This window comes from Podarcis filfolensis (genome assembly GCF_964270895.1).
Source record: "Podarcis filfolensis genome assembly, chromosome: 15".
NCBI classification, from domain to species: domain Eukaryota; kingdom Metazoa; phylum Chordata; class Lepidosauria; order Squamata; family Lacertidae; genus Podarcis; species Podarcis filfolensis.
In genome coordinates, this window is record NC_139618.1 from 21,164,956 (window position 1) to 21,184,680 (window position 19,725).

The 19,725-nt window shown below is 41.8% G+C and overlaps 3 protein-coding genes across 10 annotated transcripts in view; 2 read left to right on the forward strand and 1 right to left on the reverse strand.

Moving 5' to 3' along the window:
* The window catches only part of LOC310750345 (uncharacterized protein), a 140,163-nt gene extending 139,975 nt beyond the window's left edge, over window positions 1-188 (forward strand). Inside the window, exon 89 of the mRNA XM_083588240.1 lies at window positions 97-188. Within this exon, the coding sequence (XP_083444366.1) occupies window positions 97-122 (26 nt within the window). The 3' untranslated portion in view covers window positions 123-188. The remainder of the gene's footprint in view (window positions 1-96) is intronic.
* On the forward strand, window positions 1-17,556 carry LOC310750645 (uncharacterized protein CXorf65 homolog). 8 transcript variants are annotated; one of them, XR_014542136.1, is made up of 8 exons: window positions 1-496; window positions 2,095-2,132; window positions 2,604-2,690; window positions 3,065-3,181; window positions 4,759-4,833; window positions 5,717-5,815; window positions 7,572-7,823; window positions 17,364-17,556. XR_014542136.1 is itself a non-coding variant. In XM_083589114.1 (7 exons), exons 1-7 carry the CDS (start codon window positions 297-299, stop codon window positions 7,646-7,648), a joined length of 693 nt encoding a protein of 230 aa, XP_083445240.1. In that variant the 5' UTR covers window positions 1-296; the 3' UTR covers window positions 7,649-9,025. The 8 variants fall into 8 exon arrangements, 5 of the variants coding, with proteins under 5 accessions (XP_083445240.1, XP_083445241.1, XP_083445242.1 ...); XR_014542137.1 differs by lacking the exon at window positions 17,364-17,556 and adding an exon at window positions 10,902-10,989; XR_014542138.1 differs by lacking the exon at window positions 17,364-17,556 and adding an exon at window positions 8,993-10,863 and having other exon boundaries at window positions 7,572-8,748.
* The window catches only part of ATP12A (ATPase H+/K+ transporting non-gastric alpha2 subunit), a 25,073-nt gene continuing 19,598 nt past the window's right edge, over window positions 14,251-19,725 (reverse strand). The window contains exons 17-23 of the mRNA XM_083588404.1: window positions 19,198-19,352; window positions 18,784-18,907; window positions 18,415-18,560; window positions 17,468-17,601; window positions 16,476-16,577; window positions 15,491-15,582; window positions 14,251-14,766 (exon numbers count right to left, since the gene is read on the reverse strand). Coding sequence (XP_083444530.1) covers window positions 14,738-14,766; window positions 15,491-15,582; window positions 16,476-16,577; window positions 17,468-17,601; window positions 18,415-18,560; window positions 18,784-18,907; window positions 19,198-19,352 — 782 coding nt within the window. The 3' untranslated portion in view covers window positions 14,251-14,737. The remainder of the gene's footprint in view (window positions 14,767-15,490; window positions 15,583-16,475; window positions 16,578-17,467; window positions 17,602-18,414; window positions 18,561-18,783; window positions 18,908-19,197; window positions 19,353-19,725) is intronic.

Genomic DNA, 19,725 nt, shown 5'->3' on the forward strand with positions numbered 1-19,725 from the left:
AGGACACCCCAATTTTCATTGGATAAATGTTGGAGAGTATGCTAATGTTGTTCATTTCTGATCTATTCAGATAACCAAGGACTTCATTTATCCTAGATTTCCTGAGATCCTTATCCACATAGAAGTACATTAAGGCAGGTTCTTTGCTCGTGGAGGATGAGGTAATATTTGCATGACTGGTAGAAAAGAGAGAAGGTTTCATTGGCTCTGCTGCTGTTTACAAGGCCCATTGTTAGGGCAACATGTCACCCATGGAGACGGAAACAAACCCAAGCAGCACTCAGCAATAAAGACACATGCGTGCTGTATCAGGCTGCTTGGAAAATAGCTACAATATCACTTTCATTTGCAAGGCTGGTGCGGAATTTAGGAACAAAGGTGGCAATTTGTACCTGACCACCCAACGTTTTCCTGGCTCCCTGAGCTACGTCAGTCCATCCCAGTTTTGGATTAGGGCTACTGATAGCAGCCTGCCATTGCCACATCATCCGGAAAGGTCAGTGATTGCTTGGGTCAGTAGGCATTTGTGGGTTGTCCTGCTACATTCTAATGCTGCATAGTTTTTCATTGAAATTTAAAATGGTTGCAACCAGTTCCGAGTTCTTGTGTCAAAAGAAAACTAGGATATATATTTTTTCAAAGATAAAAATAACCACGTAGAATGTTTTTTCAAGCCTACTTGCTAAGGGATGTGTGCTGAGCATGAATGCATGTAGGTTAGCCATTTCTGTTGCTGGTATGCGGCCCCCAGAAGGTTCTCTAAGAGGGAATGTGGCCCTTGGAATGAAAAAGGTAGAGGGAGGAAGGGAGAATTCTAGGGGATTCAATGTGAAGAGCAGCATGTTTCCCCCCCCCCTCCGTGCTCTCAATTCCTGGGCATTTGCTGAGGAGTCAGATACTTCAACAGCATAAACAAGCTCAGTCTTTTATATACTGACCTCATGGCACATTTCATCCTTTCCCTTCTTTTCCCCTTCATTTTTTTTTTTAAAATATTTTTATTCGAGAATTTTTTCCATATAAACATAACATACATAAACATACAAAGACAAAAACAAAACAAAAAACATGTACCATTTCATATCCTAATTTCTTGTACCTTTCTTCCCCGACTTCCTCATGCCTCCCTTTTCTGTATTCCAAATTCTTATCGATTACTCAGCAAATCTTCCCTTATTTTAATTTAGATTTAAACTAATCTTCCTTATTCTCCTTGTCTTAACCATTGCTAATAGTAACCATTTACTTTCCAGTCCAACATCATTCTAACTTTCATTAACTTTGTAATATTTCTTTAAATAGTCCTTGAATTTTTTCCATTCTTCTTGCGCTGCTTCTCTTCCCTGGTTTCGGATTCTGCTCGTCATTTCTGCCAAGCCCATGTAGTCTATCACCTTCATCTGCCATTCTTCCAGTGTGGGTAACTCTTGCGTCTTCCAGTACTTCGCAATGAGTATTCTAGCTGCTGTTGTAGCATACATAAAGAAAGTTATATCCGTCTTTAACACCCCTTGGCCGACAATACCCAAGAGAAAGGCCTCTGGTTTCTTGGAGAAAGTATATTTAAATACCTTTTTAAGTTCATTATAGATCATTTCCCAGAATGCCTTAATCTTCGGGCAAGTCCACCAAAGATGAAAAAATGTACCTTCAGTTTCTTTACATTTCCAACATTTATTGTCAGGCAAATGGTAAATCTTTGCAAGCTTGACTGGGGTTATGTACCACCTGTATATCATTTTCATAATATTTTCTCTTAAGGCATTACATGCCGTAAATTTTATCCCGGTGGTCCACAACTTTTCCCAATCAGCAAACAAAATATTATGACCAATGTCCTGAGCCCATTTAATCATGGCTGATTTAACCATTTCATCTTGTGTATTCCATTTCAGCAGCAAATTGTACATTTTTGACAAGTTCTTAGTACTGGGTTCTAACAGTTCTGTCTCCAATTTTGATTTTTCCACCTGGAAGCCAATTTTACTGTCCAGTTTAAACGCTTCATTTATTTGATGATAGTGCAACCAATCTCTCACCTTCCCTTTTAATTTCTCAAAGCTCTGCAATCTCAGTTCTTCTTTTCCCCATCAGGTTTTCAGCAGAAATGTTTGTAACTGTGCTTCATGGTGGTAAGTGACCTTCCGGCCTTGAGCCTTTGTTGTCTTGTAACAGGTGTGGGGAACCTTTGCCCTCCAGGGTTTGCAGAACTACACATCCCACCAACCCCAGCAAGCACAGCCAATGGCCAGGGATGGTGGGAGACAGCATCTTGAAATAGACTGGGAATCAGTGCAATTGTCTAAACACAGAGGGAAACACATTTCCAGCACCTGGATCCAGTTAGCAACCCCACAGGCTGTATTTTCAGCTAAACTACAGTTTCCTTGCAATCTTCAAGGGCACATTATATTAGTCTAACCTGGAGGTTACAAGCATGTGAATGACAGCTGTTTCCCTTGGCTTTATCCTTGCATATGTTTTAAATTCATTATCGTTAGGTACTTTGGGAGATGTTTTACTGAAAGGTGGCATATAAATGGTTAAAATTATTTTTTTTCAAAAAATGAAATTAATTTTTGCATTTTGTTTTTACATGGTAGAAAACAGGGCAGACATTTTTAACATTCACTGTGAAGTCCAGCGTCTCCTAGACGGCATCAAACGCCGCTGTGGCTGTGAGGACGAAGGTACAGTAGCTAAAAATCTTTGTGCACTTTGTATGTTTTTTTTTTGGGGGGGGGGAGTGTGTATCCATGCATTTAGATGTTTCAGTGGGTTACACTCACTGATAGTAAGCACCTTGATCCAGCAGAGACTTTGTCAAATCCTGGAGTGTGGAGGCTAATTGAGACAGCACTCAGTGCTCTGACACAGACATCCAGCCTCCTTGTGAACATGTTTGCCTTTTTGTTAAAGACTCCAAGGTATGTAGAAGCACATTCCTCAGAGAAGGCCTGACACAAATTGAACACATGCAGAAAGCTCAAAATTTACGTTTGAAAAAGCCAGGGATAGCGTGTGAATGAATAACACTTGCCAGCTCTTGAATCATGTGTTTCAGATGATATAGAGTTAGCAGATGAGAGTGGCCAGGTGAAGAATTTACTCCAGAACAAGCAGCACTCCGCAACTGAGCTTCTGGGGGAACGTGAGGCCTATGTGCTCCTAGGTGTTACAAGTAGGTCCCTTGCACCAAATCTCTAGACTCCCATGTGGACAGGTATGGCAGTACAACTGCACAATGTGCACCTAAAACCAAGAAAGTCTGAATCCAGTTCTCCTGATAATTTATGCACACTGGAATCGGTACTATCTGTGCATGTAAAGGTAAAAGGTAAAGGACCCCTGGACGGTTAAGTCCAGTCAAAGGCAACTATAGGATTATGGCGCTCATCTTGCTCTCAGGCCAAGGGAGCTGGCGTTTGTCCACAGACAGCTTTCTGGGTCATGTGGCCAGCATGACTAAACCACTTCTGGCACAATGGAACACCATGACAGAAACCAGAGCGCATGGAAACGCCGTTTACCTTCCCGCCACAGCGGTACCTATTTATCTACTCGCACTGCTGTGCTTTCAAACTGCTAGGTTGGCAGGAGCTGGGAGAGAGCAACAGGAGCTCACCCCGTCGCAGGAATTTGAATGGCCAACCTTCCCAAGCCCAAGAGGCTCAGTGGTTTAGACCGCAGGTTTAGACCTTTACCTGTGCATGTACGGATATGTGCACAAATGCACAGTTTTGCCTGTAAGGTCTGCTGCTGTGGGCCCTGAAACACTTTGCAAGAAGGTGAGCAGTTCCTTGATAGTCTTATTGCTTACAATTCTGCATTTGGGTCCACAGATAGCAGTGTAACTACTTCTAGTTTTCTTGGCAGCCAATCCTATGCCTGTCACTCAGAGGCAAGGATAGGTGGAGCTGTCTATTTCACCTCTGTGTCAATTTTGCATGCTTTCATTCCACTCCACCCCATTTTCCTATGTATCTGTGATTTGATAAAGAAAAATCTGCCTGAAAAAACAAATTTAAAACCATATTTAACAATGTACAGTATTTTACAGTGGTACCTCACAAGACGAATGCCTCAGAAGACAAAAAACTCGCAAGACGAAAGAGTTTTTCGTTTTTTGAGCTGCTTTGCAAGACGAATTTCCCTATGGGCTTGCTTCGCAAGATGAAAACGTCTTGCGAGTTTGTTTCCTTTTTCTTAAAACCGCTTGAAGAGGTGCAGTTGCGACTGACCGTGCTTCGCAAGACGAAAAACCTCGCAAGACGAAAAGACTCGCGGAACGAATTAATTTCGTCTTGCGAGGTACCACTGTATTAGAAAACATGTATTTCAGCATGTATGGGATCCCAATGCCCGTGTTTCTAAACCGATTTTATATACATTTTAAAACTCCTTTTGGTTAAAAAAAATATATAACCAAGAACAGTATTGCAAAATTTGGAAAAATCTGGTGTTCTGATCTACTCTTTAGTCCAAGAAAATCAAATCCGTTCATGTCGGAATTTCTGGAAATCAGTTTTTTCAGCCAGCCCTACTTGCGAGTGAGAACCCACTGAAAATGAGTTTTGCTTCTAATAGAATGTGCTTAGTTAGAACTATGATGCTAGCCACAGCTGTGATTGGCAGCTGTTCTGCCGTGTCTTTGCCAGCTAGCTCAACTCTTGCTCTTTATTATGACTGCTAAACAGGACATTCCATCCCTACCCCTAACCACACACTATAATTGTTCTTTACCTTTGCCCTTTCCAGGAGGTGAAAGGCCTTCCAAGAGAGTATTTACACCTCTGTTGAAAGATGAGTCCGTCATTAATGCTAAGTTCCTAGGTAGGTGGGTGAACTTGCCTCCATTTATCTATGCAATTTGAAAAGCATCTTCAAATGTCAGTTTGTTGTTGTTTAGTCGTTTAGTCTTGTCTGACTCTTTGTGACCCCATGGACCAGAGCACGCCAGGCACTCCTGTCTTCCACTGCCTCCCGCAGTTTGGTCAAGCTCATGCTGGTAGCTTCGAGAACACTGTCCAACCATCTCGTCCTCTGTCGTCCCCTTCTCCTTGTGCCCAGGGTCTTTTCTAGGGAGTCCTCTCTTCTCATGCAAATGTCAGTAGTCAGCCAGAATTGCCATCAGGGCCCAGGGACTGACAACTGTGTGCACTTGCCAGTGAAAGAAGCTAAGCTTTGTCTGTCCCTGAGCCTAGTTGGCCCAGTCAAAGATGGATCGGTGCCTCTAGACAAAAATACACCTCCCATGCCAAAGAGACATGCCCATTTTCAATGTAGGGCAATAACTATTCAGAAATGTGGCTTGCCTCTTTGGAACTGGGAACTAGGTTTGTAAAAGGTCCAGCTGTACACTCTGCATGCACATGTCCCTTTTTAGATCTTCCACCTTCAGATGCAACCAAGAAGGGGTAAAGGTAAAAAGTTTTATGCCCCTTTGATTTCAGTGGAAAATATGTGAGTGTAACTTTTATGTATACATTTTATACCGCTGTCGGAATAGCAGTGGTTTGGGAGCTTTCCATCACTGCTGTGTGGAAACTTCTGCTGGCATCACAGAGGGTGGTCTGTAGCATCATGAGGACCTTCAGCCACTGTACCAGAGGGCACAAGACTGCTCCCTTAGTTAAATAATTGCTGGTCCTCTATCTCGCTTTTTCATTGCACCGTTGAATTGTTTTGGTGAATTATATATTTCTCCTACCTGAAGCTAAGCTAGAGAGCTGGCAAGAGCGCAAAGTCCCCTCTCCGAGAGTAAAATCCAGAAAGACCCACAAAAAAGCAACCTTGGATATCCCAGCTGCTGAAGGTGAGCTCATAATTATTAAAGAGAACCTCCAGTTTATGACCTTTTGTGAGTCTTGATGGCTAATATAGAATCATAAAATTGTAGAGTTGGAAGAGATTCAGAGGAGCAATTCAGGAAAGATGGCATGTGTTAGATATGGAGAAGTGGAATTACATTTTTAGCCAAGTGAGATTAACAAGCACCTTCAAAATCCATAATCAACTTGGTTTACTTATTGGAACCCAGCTATAGCATATGAATTTCAAAACTAGCAGCTCCTTCCCTGAGGACTGCCAGTCTTTTCATTACAAAAAAATTTTTTTTCCTTCCAGTAGCACCTTAAAGACCAACTAAGTTAGTTCTTGGTATGAGCTTTCGTGTGCATGCACACTTCTTCAGATACACACTTTTCATTGTCATTGAAAAGGGCAGTCATTGAAAAGGGCAGTCATTGTCTTTTCATTGTCCAAGGGCAGTCAGGCAACAGCTGCAAGTTGCCTCAGGTGAACTGCCGGGTTGAGATATAAGCTTAAAACATATTCAGTGAATAATGGGTTGCTTTCCCCCTAATATGGTCACAACCAGATTTAAAAGGGTTATATGTACATATCACCTCAATGTCATCATTTAATGCTAGTTGAAGATTGAAGGTTGTTGTTGTTTACCATCAAGCGGTGTATAAATTTTATGAATTAAATAAATAAATAAATAAATATTTAATGACCATTCTCTGAATGTACAGTTTGTTTTACATACAGAGACCAAACTTAACCAAAATCTCACATTATTGTCCATATTTGCATAAAGTATTTGCTTTATTTATTTATTTTTAATTTTATTAATATTTTTATTAAGTACAAATTAGAAAACATACATATTCACAACAAAAGAAAATACAAAAGAAAAAGAAAATACATCTAACCAAGGAAAAAAAATTAGAGAATATTTTGTCTCTTTTCATATTTACAGTTATTTATACCTCTATAAAATGCTATTCACAATAAAGCAGTGAAATGAAAGATAAGATATCAGAAAAAAGAAAAAAAGAACAAAGAAAGAATAAAGAAGTAAAAGAAAAAGATCATAAGTGAAAAATTTTTTAAAAGTAGATAAGTACAATACATAGCCGTTTCCCATCTATATTTATATTCAATTGTATAATTTCATCTTGTCCTTATCTACCTTAAATAAATTGTTTGTTTGTTTTTTAAAAAAGACTTCCACCGTTTACCTCACGTGTTTTTAATAATCCGTTCGCCAGAACCTCTGTTCTTCATATTTTCCCTTTGGATTTCCTCACCTTGTATTTTTTATATTACGCACAAGATTATTCTAAACACAACCAGATTTTTGTAGTTGAGCCCTGGTTTTGTAAATAATCATTTAAGAACTCCCATTGCGTCATAACCATAGTTTTGGATTTTCTCCTTATTATATCCATCAGTTTTGCTAATTCCAAGTACTCACAAAGTTTCCCCAACCATTCTCTTTTTGTTGGGATGCTGTCTTCTTTCCAATAGCTAGCAATCAAAATTCTTGCCGCTGTTGTCGCGTATAGAAATAAGTTAGTTTTATCTTTTGGGATATCTTTATCTAGAATTCCTAATAGATATGCCTCTGCCTTTTTTTGTGTGTGATGTCCTTATCAATTTTTTTATTTCATCATGGATCATGTCCCAAAAGGTTTTAATCTTTGGGCAAGTCCACCATCTTGCTTTTACCATCTTGTTCACAGATGTATTAGTGCGTACATGATTATTGTCTCTTTCCACTGTAGGCTTAAGGAATCATTCGCCTCACAGCAACAGAACAAGGACGCCTGTTGCTTCTCCGAAACAAAGCAGAAAATTATGATCTCTTGTTGGATCTGAAATCGGAATTTCTTCCAGTTTGTGGAAATGCACCTGTTTATGTATGTTCCTGCATGTCCCCTGCTCTGAGCTTGAGTCCGCATAACAAGGCAGGCCAGGATTCTGAAGCCTGCATTGTGATTCGCTGCCTAGGCACAAAACAGCCAATCAGGTGTGAGGTGGGTGTCGCCAGGGGCTGGCTGAAGTATATATAAATCAGATCCTATTCCCTGTTTCCCTCAATCTGTTCCTGATGTCTCACTAAAGCCTTTAAGCTGAATCACTGCCTCTCGCTTGAACCAAGGCTGGATCTAGACACATCAAAGAAGCGTTTCAGTTAAACACGTACATTTAAACAGGGAAATCCGGTAGGTAAAAATGGGACTCCACAGCACCATCTGGTGGCACAGTGTTATATTGCATATACAACACATAAAAATCATTTTTTCTTTTCCAATCTAGCTGAGTCCCCACATATACCTTTTTCTGTTTCTTTGTGCAAATGTGAATTTTTAGGCACCTTACCTGATAATAAGGTGCCTTGAATGCTGTAGGACTTACTTCTGAGGGATATAACATCGTACTGAAGATGTGCTGGATTGGATAGTGTTGGGGAACCTGTGATCCTCCAGATGTTTCTTTTTGTCTCAATATGTACAAGTTTGACTAAGGTTAATTCAACAAAAGGCATTCTCCACTATGTTTCTCTCTCTTTGCCTCAACCGTTGTAGGAACCATTTTGTGAGTCAGCCAATGCTACAGCCATTCTGCACCAGAATTCCCCAAGGCTTGTTTCTGAGAGTTTTTTCCAATCTTACTCATCAGTGCTAGAAATAGTAATAAAAAGAGATGGTGCTTTTGAGCACACTGGTGATATTTCGCAGTGCAAGGGAAGCTGCTATACTAAGGATGGTGCAAGACTGTTAAGAAATGATGTATGGAGATGTGAGAAACCAGGTCATGACCTTCTCCAAAGAACAGATTAATAAATAATATTTTTAGAAATAATACAACAAAATCCAAAACACAGTTCACAAAGGAATAAATTCCTCTGTTCCCTCCAGACTTTTTTTAGGTCAGTCAGATGACTTTGAAACTACAGTGGTACCTCGGGGGAAGTACTTAATTTGTTCCGGAGGTCCGTATTTAATCTGAAACTGTTCTTAACCTGAAACACCACTTTACCTAATGGGGCCTCCTGCCGCTGCCGCGCCGCCGGGGCACGATTTCTGTTCTCAACCTGAAGCAAAGTTCTTAACCTGAAGCACTATTTCTGGGTTAGCGGATTATGTAACCTGAAGCGTATGTAACCTGAAGCGTATGTAACCTGAGATACCACTGTAAATAGTTATTGGCTAATGTCGACATTTTTAAAAATTTAGTTTATTACATTGCATTTCTTTCCCACCAAGCTGGTACATGGTTCTCCCCTTCTCATTTAGTTCCCCAGACAACCCATGAGGTTGGTTAGGTTGAGAAGCAATGACTGGCCCGAGGTGGCCCCAGTGAATTTCATGGCTGAGTAGGGATTCGAACCCTGGTCTTCCAGGTCTTAACTGCTATCCCACTTTGGCTATATATATGCTAGCAGCATGGGAGTTGCAGGCTACTTTATGACCCAAAGCAGTGTTGACTGTCAAGGGATTATTAAAAATCTAAGTGATTGGAGGAACTTTTGAATTTTAAGTTTTGATAATTTGCAGTTCTGAAAATCAATGTGCTTCATCTCACTCTTGGAATACCTTAGTGCAGGTTTTTTGGGTGTGTGGGTGTGTAGTGATACAGTGGTACCTCCGGTTGCACATGGGATCCATCCTGGAGCTCCAGCCAGATCCCGAGGAATTTTCAACCAAAGGTGCCTGTACTGTGCATGCGCGTGGCATCGTAGATCGCTTCTGCGCATGTGCGCGCCACGTAGAGCACTTCTGCACATACGTGTGTGGCAAAACCCAGAAAAATACTTCCAGTTTTGCCGTGTGTGTAACCTGAAGGATATGCAACCAGAGGTGTGCATATCCAGAGGTGCCACTGTGTGTGTGTGTGTGTGTGTGTGTGTGTGTCCAGTCTGCTGCCTTGTGGGATATCTTCGGGAGAAGAAAAGGCTAAGAAGTAAATCATACACAAGTCCAGAGTGGAGTTCCTAAGATGGTTGGATGGTACTTTGTACGCCTCCTTCCAGTAACTCCTGCAGCCAAGCTGCTGCCAAATGTATTGCTATCCTTTCCCTTGGACCACATCAGTGAGGCTGAGAGGGTGTGTCTTGTCGTCTGGGCAATCCAGGACCTCCATACACATTGTCCAGGCTTGTACCCCAGGGAGGTCACTTCAGTGATGCTAACACAGCAGTTTGATTTCACCCCTGGCGGCACATTCTATTGTCTCTGAAGATGGATGACACCAACATTGGCTGCAAATAATATTGGACTGGCTGAATGTGGTAAGCACATGCACTGCATGCAGAAGGTCCCGGATTCAATTCCTGGCATCTCATGGTAGGACTGGACGAAACCCCTTTCTAAAACCCTGGAGAGCAGCTGCCAGTCAGTGTAGGCAATCATGAGCTAAATGGGCCAGCAATCTGACTTGGTGCATAGCAGCTTCCTCTTGCAAACAGCATGACTGGAGAATGGAGGTTAGATAACTAGTAGATTATAAAGGGTTGTTCATTGAAACCACATCTCCATAATTATATGAAGTTCTGCCCAACTCCATCTGGGTTTCAGAGCTTGATTCAGCACTGGCAACATTGCGTGTGCAATGCTTTTGTTTGCAATCATCAGAACTGGAAGGTTTGTTTTTCTCTCTCTCTTTTTAGTGAAAGTGAAAGTCTATGGGATGTGACATTCTGCAATTGCATTAATATCCTTCATCCACTTAGAATACCCAGTTTTGGAGGGAAGCACACACAAGCTTTTCTTTCTGCCATGCTGTACTTAGCTGAAATTCTCCACCTGACTAATCCTAGGAGACATTGAGCATCAGATCGTAGGTTTATATTTGTATAGCATGCTGCATTGAAAGAGTTCGGGGCTATGTTGAAGATCAAAGTTGAGAGAGAAAGAGGCCCTCTTTTAAGAGGAAACTAGAAAACTCCAGTGGATTTTCTCAAAGTTGAAGGTTTACAAGGTTAATTTCCAAGAGATCTGTTTCTCTTTGGAGTTGGGAGTGATCGAACAAATGCTGTTTGGGTAATTTCTAAGTAAATGGAGTGGAAAAACAGGTGTCAATCATTCTCTGCCTTTTTGTTATCAAGATAGGCTTCAGATCAGGACATTCCTCGGCTGCTGTAATCAAGTGGTGTGCTTGTTGAAATAGAAGAGAAAGTTTACAATAAATCATAGAATCCCAGTCCAGCTTTTTTCAGTTGGAATTCGCCGGAACTCAGTTCTGGCACCCCTCAGGTGAGCTGTGTTGCCATTCTAAGAGAACCAGGGAGGCAATTCATGGTGAGTTCCCGCACCTCTTTTTCTAGAAAAATATCACTGAATCAGAATTGTAAAGTTGGAAGGGACCCCAAGATCATCTGGTCCAAACTCCTGCAATGCAGGAATCACAGCCAACGAATCCTCTGGTCTATCAAGACCTGCCAGAGAAAACTCTTTGTTTTTTTTGCCAATGTTTTAAGAGTAGGTGAATATGGAATGGAGTTGCATTAATAAGAGAAGCTGCAGATCCCTCTCTCTTAATGTTATAAATAAATTCATCATAGTAGCCTAACTTTCCCCATTTCGTATGACAGCAGAGAAAGGAGAGGCATGTAAGTTGATTATTATTTATTTTTAAATAAATGTATAAGCCGCCTTTTGGGGCCATAGCTCACTCCAAGTGGCTCACAATACCATTACAGAACATAAATGAGCCAGGAATGGTCATGGAAGTTATTTCTGGTTGACATGGGCCTTAAGGGGCTATGCTGATGAAATATATAGTCACTGTCAGTCAGAAAGGAACAATGGATGTGTTGCTTAGACTGGGGTTACACGAAACAATACTGTCTGACTTCCTTGGAGCATTTTGTTCACCTGCACCCTCAAAAATAAATGCCACTTGCCACCTCGACATCTTCACACACAAATTGTATTGCAATTAGGCTGCTAGGAAGTTCAGTTGGGGTGATTTAAACTCTGTAAATGTGCATTGCGGTTTTCAATACTGCTTTGATTTAGCTTCGGTGGAAACAAGTCTGTATCTTGTTCTGATCTGAGCAGATGGAGCAGGCACATGCAGACTTGATGAAGATAAGGCATTTTTTCCATGTGAAAGGTCTAGTATCCTCAGGTAAAGTAGTGAACTGTGCTCTCCCTTTGTTCCTTCACAAGAATGTGGTGTTTCTGTTTATAAGCGTTTCCTGGGAACGTACCAGACCATTTAATTTCAAAGGGGCCCATAGTGGGCAACAGCACAGAGCAGGTTAGGATATTATCCAGCAAAGGAGCCAGATGACAAATAGCAAAACAAAGCCACTTCTTTGCCAACTTTGAAGCCAGGTGACCATCACCTTGTTTGAACTTTTGCTCACTGCTGTGAATAGGAATTATTCATCCAAATGTGTCTGTGTGGTTCCTAGGTGTAAAACGATGTCCGTCTAAATCATTTTCATCATATTCACAAAGATTGTCCATTGGAGCAAGGCTCCCTAACCTTTCCGAGCCTGGGGTCACATCTGGAAATCTAAAAAAGAAATGTTGTGTGGTCCCACAAATAGAAGGAAATCTGCTGATTTTGCACGCATACAGCAGGAAAAATACCTGCACACACCCCAAAACAAAACACACACCGAAAAAGGCACAAACCATCCACCCACTGAAAACAAGCCCCCAACCATAAATGTTTAAAAATAAAATATTGGGAGATGCTGAGAGGATTGGAATGCACCAAAATCTAAGTGTGCCACACTGGGAACCCCAGCACCAAAGCAACTTTTGCCATGTTGGGACTCAGCTATACAGCTGCAAATATAACATTTTAGCAGTGCTTTAAGTGCATTGTACATATGTGACTGGGATGCAGGAGGCGCTGTGGGTTAAACCACAGAGCCTAGGACTTGCTGATCAGAAGGTCAGTGGTTCAAATCCCCATGATGGGGTGAGCTCCTGTTACACACACTATTCTTGTGTGTAATTTGGTATTTGTGTTTTTCTTTCTTGTTGTATCAATAAAAAACTTTTAAAAAGAAGAAAAAAGAAAAAGAAAGAAAGCATGTCAAAGTGCAAGTAGATAAATAGGTACTGCTCCGACGGGAAGGTAAACGGGGTTTCCGTGCGCTGCTCTGGTTCACCAGAAGTGGCTTAGTCATGCTGGCCACATGACCCGGAAGCTGTATGCCGGCTTCCTCAGCCAATAAACCGAGATGAGCGCCGCAAGCCCAGAGTCGGTCACGACTGGACCTAATGGTCAGGGGTCCCTTTACCTTTACATATGTGACACTAGATGGCACTGGTAAGCTCATGGCAAATTCCATATATATATTTTTAAGAAATTTAAAAAGCATTTTCAAGGCTAAATAAATTTTTTATTTATGTGTAGATTCAGCCATGGTCTTGTTACCAAGGTAGAGAAGAATCCTGAAAAGATGTGTTCCCCAGTCTGACTGCATCAGCGACGCATGTCATTTGGCTCTCATTAATATAATGGGTGCGTTTTTGGTACTTTATTTCAGTACCATGAAGCCTTCCCATGTCACATAAAAACAGTGACATTTACAAGTGACAAACAGATGCCCATTAAGGCACATCTATAAGAACCTATTGTTACAGGAGAATGCATTACTTGAAGCCAGATTCTTAGTTGCAAACTTTCCCTTCATTTGCAAATCAGAGTTTAGAGATGAATTCCCATAACATTTGGAAGAAGGGGAAGAGAGGAGCTTGGGATGTGCCAGTTGAAACTTGCACTTTCTATTTTTAAAAAAACACACCACACCAACAACTCCTACACACTGTATAAAAGCACAGGAGGGGCGGGACAGGATGGAAAGCCAAGGATTTCAAATGTGAGCAATTGAAAAAGGAAAGCAGGATGGACTGGTTGGGCCATTTCCATAACAACTTAGTACGGAATGGCATTAAAGGCATTTGACTTAGGAGTTCCAAAAATGTAACTCCTGGTAGCCTTACAGACACTGTTCGTCATGGCTCCTGCTTTTGCTTCAGACTTGCTGCAGTGCCAAGTCTCAGATTGGAATACTGCCTTCATTACAGACAGCAATAAAAGCAGAACTTGAAAGGTCTTGAATATATCCTCTTCACCACCTAATAGGGAATAAGCTCTTTGCATAGAAAAGGGCAAGCTGTGTTCCGGCACATGATGCAGTTGCACTGATCACTGGGGGGGGGGGGGGTTAGACAGCTGAGATAGCTCAGTTGGTAGAGTGCGAGACTCTCAGTCTTAGGGTTGTGGGTTCAAGTCCCACATTGGGCAAAAATTTCCTGCATTGCTGGATGACACTTGTGGTCCCTTCCAACTCTACAAATTATGCGATTCTGTGAAGCACCAGCCTGGTGAGTAGCCATTTGTAGCCTTTTCCATGAAGAACGGGGAGGCGAGAAAGGTGGGGTATAAATGTAATAATAAATAAATCAAGAGCCAGACAGGACAAGCAGGAGCTTTTTTTGTAAAAAGTTATTTTTATTATCAAATTATGATTGTACAGCATAAACCTCAGCAACCCCACCTCTGGTCTGCACCAGCAGGCTCACAGTTGGATTGCTGTAGGCGACATCGTATGAACAAAAATGCAACTTTTAAGAAACCTAGTGCAAGACAGCGCCTTTATATTATTGCTGCGACAAATGGGCGGTTTCTTTCATTCTATATACAAGGGGGTTTCCTTTCCTTCAGACAGTTGCACACTTTGAACAAGAAGGGGTTAGGTGTTATAAAAATAGATAGCATTCAAGTTGGCAACCCAAGGGTAAGCTTTTACAGTACAGTTCAGATCTGCTTCGGATCTCCTACTTCTCTCTCTCAATTCTGATGAGATTCCTTCGCAATTGGTTGATATTGCACAGGCAAGCACCTTCAAGCAGCCGCTTCCAGAAGAGATAACCAAGTTGCCATCTCCAGGGTAGAAAAACGAGTGACAGAGACACTTTCAATAATACATGTTTTTGTCCCACCAGCCTGTAACGCAAGGACAGAAAAAAAACACGTGTGAATTTTCCCTTTAGCTTTCTGTACACACACAATTCTCATGCCTCTCTGTTCTTCATCCAAACAAGCAAAATCTGACACATTCCAGACAAATACAGACGCTCAAGGAAAGTAGTATGTTCTGGGAAGGGTGTGTGTGGAGCACACCAAGGGCCAGACAGAGAGGTTCAGAGGGCCACATTTGCCTCCCCATGCCGACCTGGGGTTCTCCACCCCTGGTACCAATGCTGGAAGAGAAAGATCATGGGGAATCCAAGGCTTCCATAAGGCACATGCATGTGAGCTTTCCCCCTTTCTCCCACTCCTCCTCCTATGGGGGGCACAGAATGAAGGCATCCAGAGCATGCAGTGTCTTGCCTGGCCCAGTCTCCCAAATGTATTGAGGACAACTAGAAAAGTATGGTTTGAATGTCCTTGAAAATGGTACGGTTTCCTAGATTTCCATCAGTCCACCAACGAATGTCCTCTTTCTTGCTATTCTATGAATTCTTTCCAAATCTGTACATTGCTGGTTAAAATGTAAAAGGAGGTCCTGCAGTCATTCATGAATCTAACTTGTGATTCATGTACCGCAAAGTGGAATTCCTGACCAGAGGGGACCTCCGGTGCCATTCATAGATTTTTTTTAATTTATATTTTTATTTTGACAAATGCAATGCTACCCGTAGAAATTCTAAAGCGCTACGTTACTTACTTCCCGGATACCGTCTGATGAACAGCTTGCGGAATTCGTCGTAGACCCAGATCAAGATGGCAAAAGGAACAGCAACAAACCAATACTGAAACCTAGAAAGCAAAGTATTAGGCATCAGATATTGCTTTTAAAATACAGTCAGATTGTTTATTGAAACATCTCTGCCACAGCAATTGACGTGGCGTTGCTCTAGAATTTTGGACCCTTTTTGCGGTCATGATGTCCCTGGCATTGTGGTCAGTGCTTATGGCACCATGGTCATAGGATTAAAACTCTCACCATGACCAAAAACCATGCATAGGTCTTTCAAGGAGCCCAGGACTAGGGAGTGACTCAACACTTATTTAGGACTTTATTCAGCTGACTTAGGCTTCCATCACATGGTCTCTGGAAGGGCATAACAGGGGCTATAGGAGACATCAGTTCACAAGGGCTATCACAGATCTCTTTCTGAGTTTAGAGTGAGAGCTCTGGCCTCAGAGGGAGACATCCAGGGTTGGGTCCTTCGTTCCCACCACCATATCAACTTCCATAACCCTCACACCTATTGATGATGTCAGAACTCATGACTAGGGCCAAACCAGGGCATGCTGGGGCAGTTAAGCCTTCCAGGCTCCTTAATTTGCCTCAAGTCCAAGGAGCAGTTAATCCACTTCAGGAGCTGGTACCCATTTATTTCCTTCCCCAAATAGGGGTGTGTTTTTAGGGGCTTGCAGAAGAGGAGTGCAACAGTGTTCCTCTGCTCTCACTGCCACCCTGCCAGTGAGAGCCTAGCTGGGCAGTGGACAGAGCAAATATATTATTAGAACAAGAACACAGTAAGGTTGGTGTTCTTGTCCTAATAATACAGCCCCAAGATCTCTCTCTCTCTCTCTCTCTCTCTCTCTCTCTCTCTCTCTCTCCCCCCTCTCCCTCTCCCTCTCCCTCTCCCCCCTCTCTCTCATACACACACACACACCCCTTGCTGGATAGAAAATGAACTCACCGGAGGGGTGCAAAGTTTAAGGCATAAACACTTCCAAGACCGTAGCAGAGAATTGCAGCGATTCCTATTTGGGAGAATATGCCAACCCAGATTACTTTGTTCCTATGAAGGGAAAAAATACATTCAGTGATTAAATGTTTTAGATGCTATGAACATGAACTGTCATTATTCATGACAATAGATTTTAACTTTTTGTCCTCACCTATGTCTATAATAGTACAGACTATCTTAATGCATAACTGCCATGTCAGATGTGGAGTGTGTGTCCTACAAATGGGTGTACAAAGGACTAACCCAGGCCTTTGATGTGTGAAATTGAGTTGCCTGGTTTATCTTCTCTGATCACCCAGGTTTACAACCTTGCTACTGGATCTATTTTTCCATTGTGATATTTACACTTTAGCAACGACCAAAATCATTTTCTCTCCAACTTCTACAGTTTAGGAAGCCAAATTGTTCCCCTTATTAGGTTCAGCTCAAACATTTGTCTCTTCTGACTTTATCACTGTGAGGTCACTGAACAGGTATTGTGTACCCATAATGGGTTTCATCATGAGTTGCCTTCGGTTCTTATTGGTTTTGTAACAATTTGTGTAGCGAACATGTTCTTGGAAGAAGAAAAATAAAAGCTTCCCCCTGACCCTAATTCTGTTGTTACCTTTTCTCAGTGTCAGACAAAATGAGCCAAAATGAGAGCATGTGTGTCAAATAAATCAATTAAGACTTTTAAAAAATTGATGTAGTGAAACCATTAGAGGTTGTTGGTCACAAAAAACAGAAGGGGACGTATATAGATGCATCTTATTCTCTCATTTACTTATCTATCCTAAATTCCAGCTTCCTGATTGCCAAAAGGATAAACTGACCACTGATTCTTTTTATCCGTAGCTCTACAGAATGGCTACCCCAGGAAGAGTACAGTGGTCAATAGTGAAGGAAAGAGGTGGAGATTTGTTCCAAAGTCATCCTATCATCTGAGACTCCAGTTATACCTGAAAAGCCCTTGCTGGAAAATGGAGTTCCTTCGCGTCTTCCTGATGATCAGATCTGCCACTTGCTCAATAGTGATACTGACAAAGAAGGCCGTGTAGCCATGGTACTCCAAAATTTGCCGTTGGTCGAATGTCTGCAGAAGAACAATAAATTTGGGGTGGGTGGGTGGGGAGAGATATCTGTGTTAAGTAAGTGATAGATAATCTGTAAGCCAGCAAGCTGAACACATCCCTCAAGCCATGCTTGATAGAAAAAGGCTTGACAGCCTTCCCTTTTTTTTCTTTGCAGTTCAGGCAGACAGCAAAACCAGGATGAGAGTCAAAAATTCTGCAGGTCTGCTAAATCTGCTTTAAAGCAGTTTTAACAAAACATTATAAAGGTGTTTCATTTAAAATGAAACAAAGAAAATAGCATGCAACACTAAGGCTATTTATGTATATAAATTAGGAGGTGGCTCCATTTGCCCTATTACAACAAAGTCATGTGTTCAGAACTGTGGGCCTGATTTTACAGAACTCCCTTCCAGTTGAAGTCAAACAGCTCTGCTGAACTTCCGGTGCCTACTGAATACATTTTGTTATTCCAGCAGACATTTTAACTGAAACCTGGTTTTGGAATTTTAACTAACTTTTACCACTTTGCATTGTGGTTTTTCTGCACCACTTAGAGATTTTTGTAGTTATGTGGTATATAAATGGTTTAAATTAAATTAGATAAAGAGTATTTGGTGCCAGCTCCATGTTCTGGAGGGCTCTTGCACAAAACAACCCCCATGGCCTCATTCCCTTAGTGAATCTATCTCATCATTGGAGCAAGACGACCAGGGGGTTCTTGTCAGGGGACTCCCTGTTGGGTAGTGTGAGTTCTTGGTACATGCCCAACTATGGTGTCCCTTGGTGTCAGTCCTGCTAAGTTCTAACTGGTGTCTTCAGTGAAGTTGCCTTACCCATTCCTGTCCATAGCTGTCTTCCAAATCATTTATAAATGGATCTTCCCAGCTGGTTCGGATGTGGAGCAGTGTGTGAGGTAGCCAGCCCTGCTGAGCATAAACTGTGAAGTAGGTCAGAAAGGCCCCAATGGTCTGCAGCAATCCTAGAAGAAAAGACAATGTTTTGAGGTGGGGAGTGGAGTTTGTAGGAGATAAAATAGTTGACAAATACTAATGGCTGAATGCATATCACAATAGCTCTCCTGGAGACTTTTGCCTCTCAGTTAACAAAATTATGGATTTGCTCTGAGATCATATCAGAGATCAGCCATAAACCGATTCAAAACCACTCCCCGTTTACCACTTTTGCAAATATGCCCATCGTACCAATCTGCAAGTAGGAGTATGTGACAAGCTCCTGGTTGACCAGCCTATCCCTTTTCTTGTGTCGTGGCTTCCTTTTCATGATATCACTTTCTGCTTTTTCATATGCCAGTGAGACAGATGGGATCTGTAGGAGAGAGAGGGGAAAGTCCCAATCAGTATCCTGTAAGATTCTAGAATTCATGTTTTTTTATTACTGAATATTGCACAAAAAAGCAATTCATGCTGCCAGGAGAATCTAACAATCAAATAAGGAACACTTTGGTTAGGATTAAGGAACGCTTCTGATAAGCCTTCAGTTTCCTTCCCCAAAGCAAAGAGAGCAGGAAAGGCAACTCTCGTTTTGCAAAATGCAAATGAAGCTGCAGTACAAACTGAACCCTGTAAATGTTTGTTCTCCAGATGTTAAGGACTCACAATGTCTGTGCCAAGGTCAATAAAAAGGATGGTGATGGTGCCAATGGGCAGTGGGATGCTGGCCATGATGTAAATCAGGAAAGGACAGAGCTCTGCAATGTTCTTGGTCAAGGTGTAGGCAATGGTTTTCTTCAGATTGTCAAAGATCAAGCGACCTGTAGGAGAGAAAGGGGAATAAGTCTGTCATGTTTTGGTAAATGTGGCATGCAGTGCTGCAAAATATACTAAGGGAAAGGAGGTATGCAGAGCTTCTTAATTTATCTGCTCCTACCATAAAATATGGATTATCAAGAACATAGTGCTGGAGTGCTCTGCTGCAAAAGCCTTTCGTTGGGCTGCCATTTCCTTTTCCCTGGCATCAGTTACAGCAAATGAGCAGGCTTTAAGATTAAACTAAACACTTAAATCATTGGCATTGGTAAAATAGGATTTCCATTTGAAAGGAGCCACAACAATAGTGAAGATTAGGTGGACTTCAACTGTGGACACCTTGAGACACCAGTTCCACATATTGATAGTGGTGAAGAG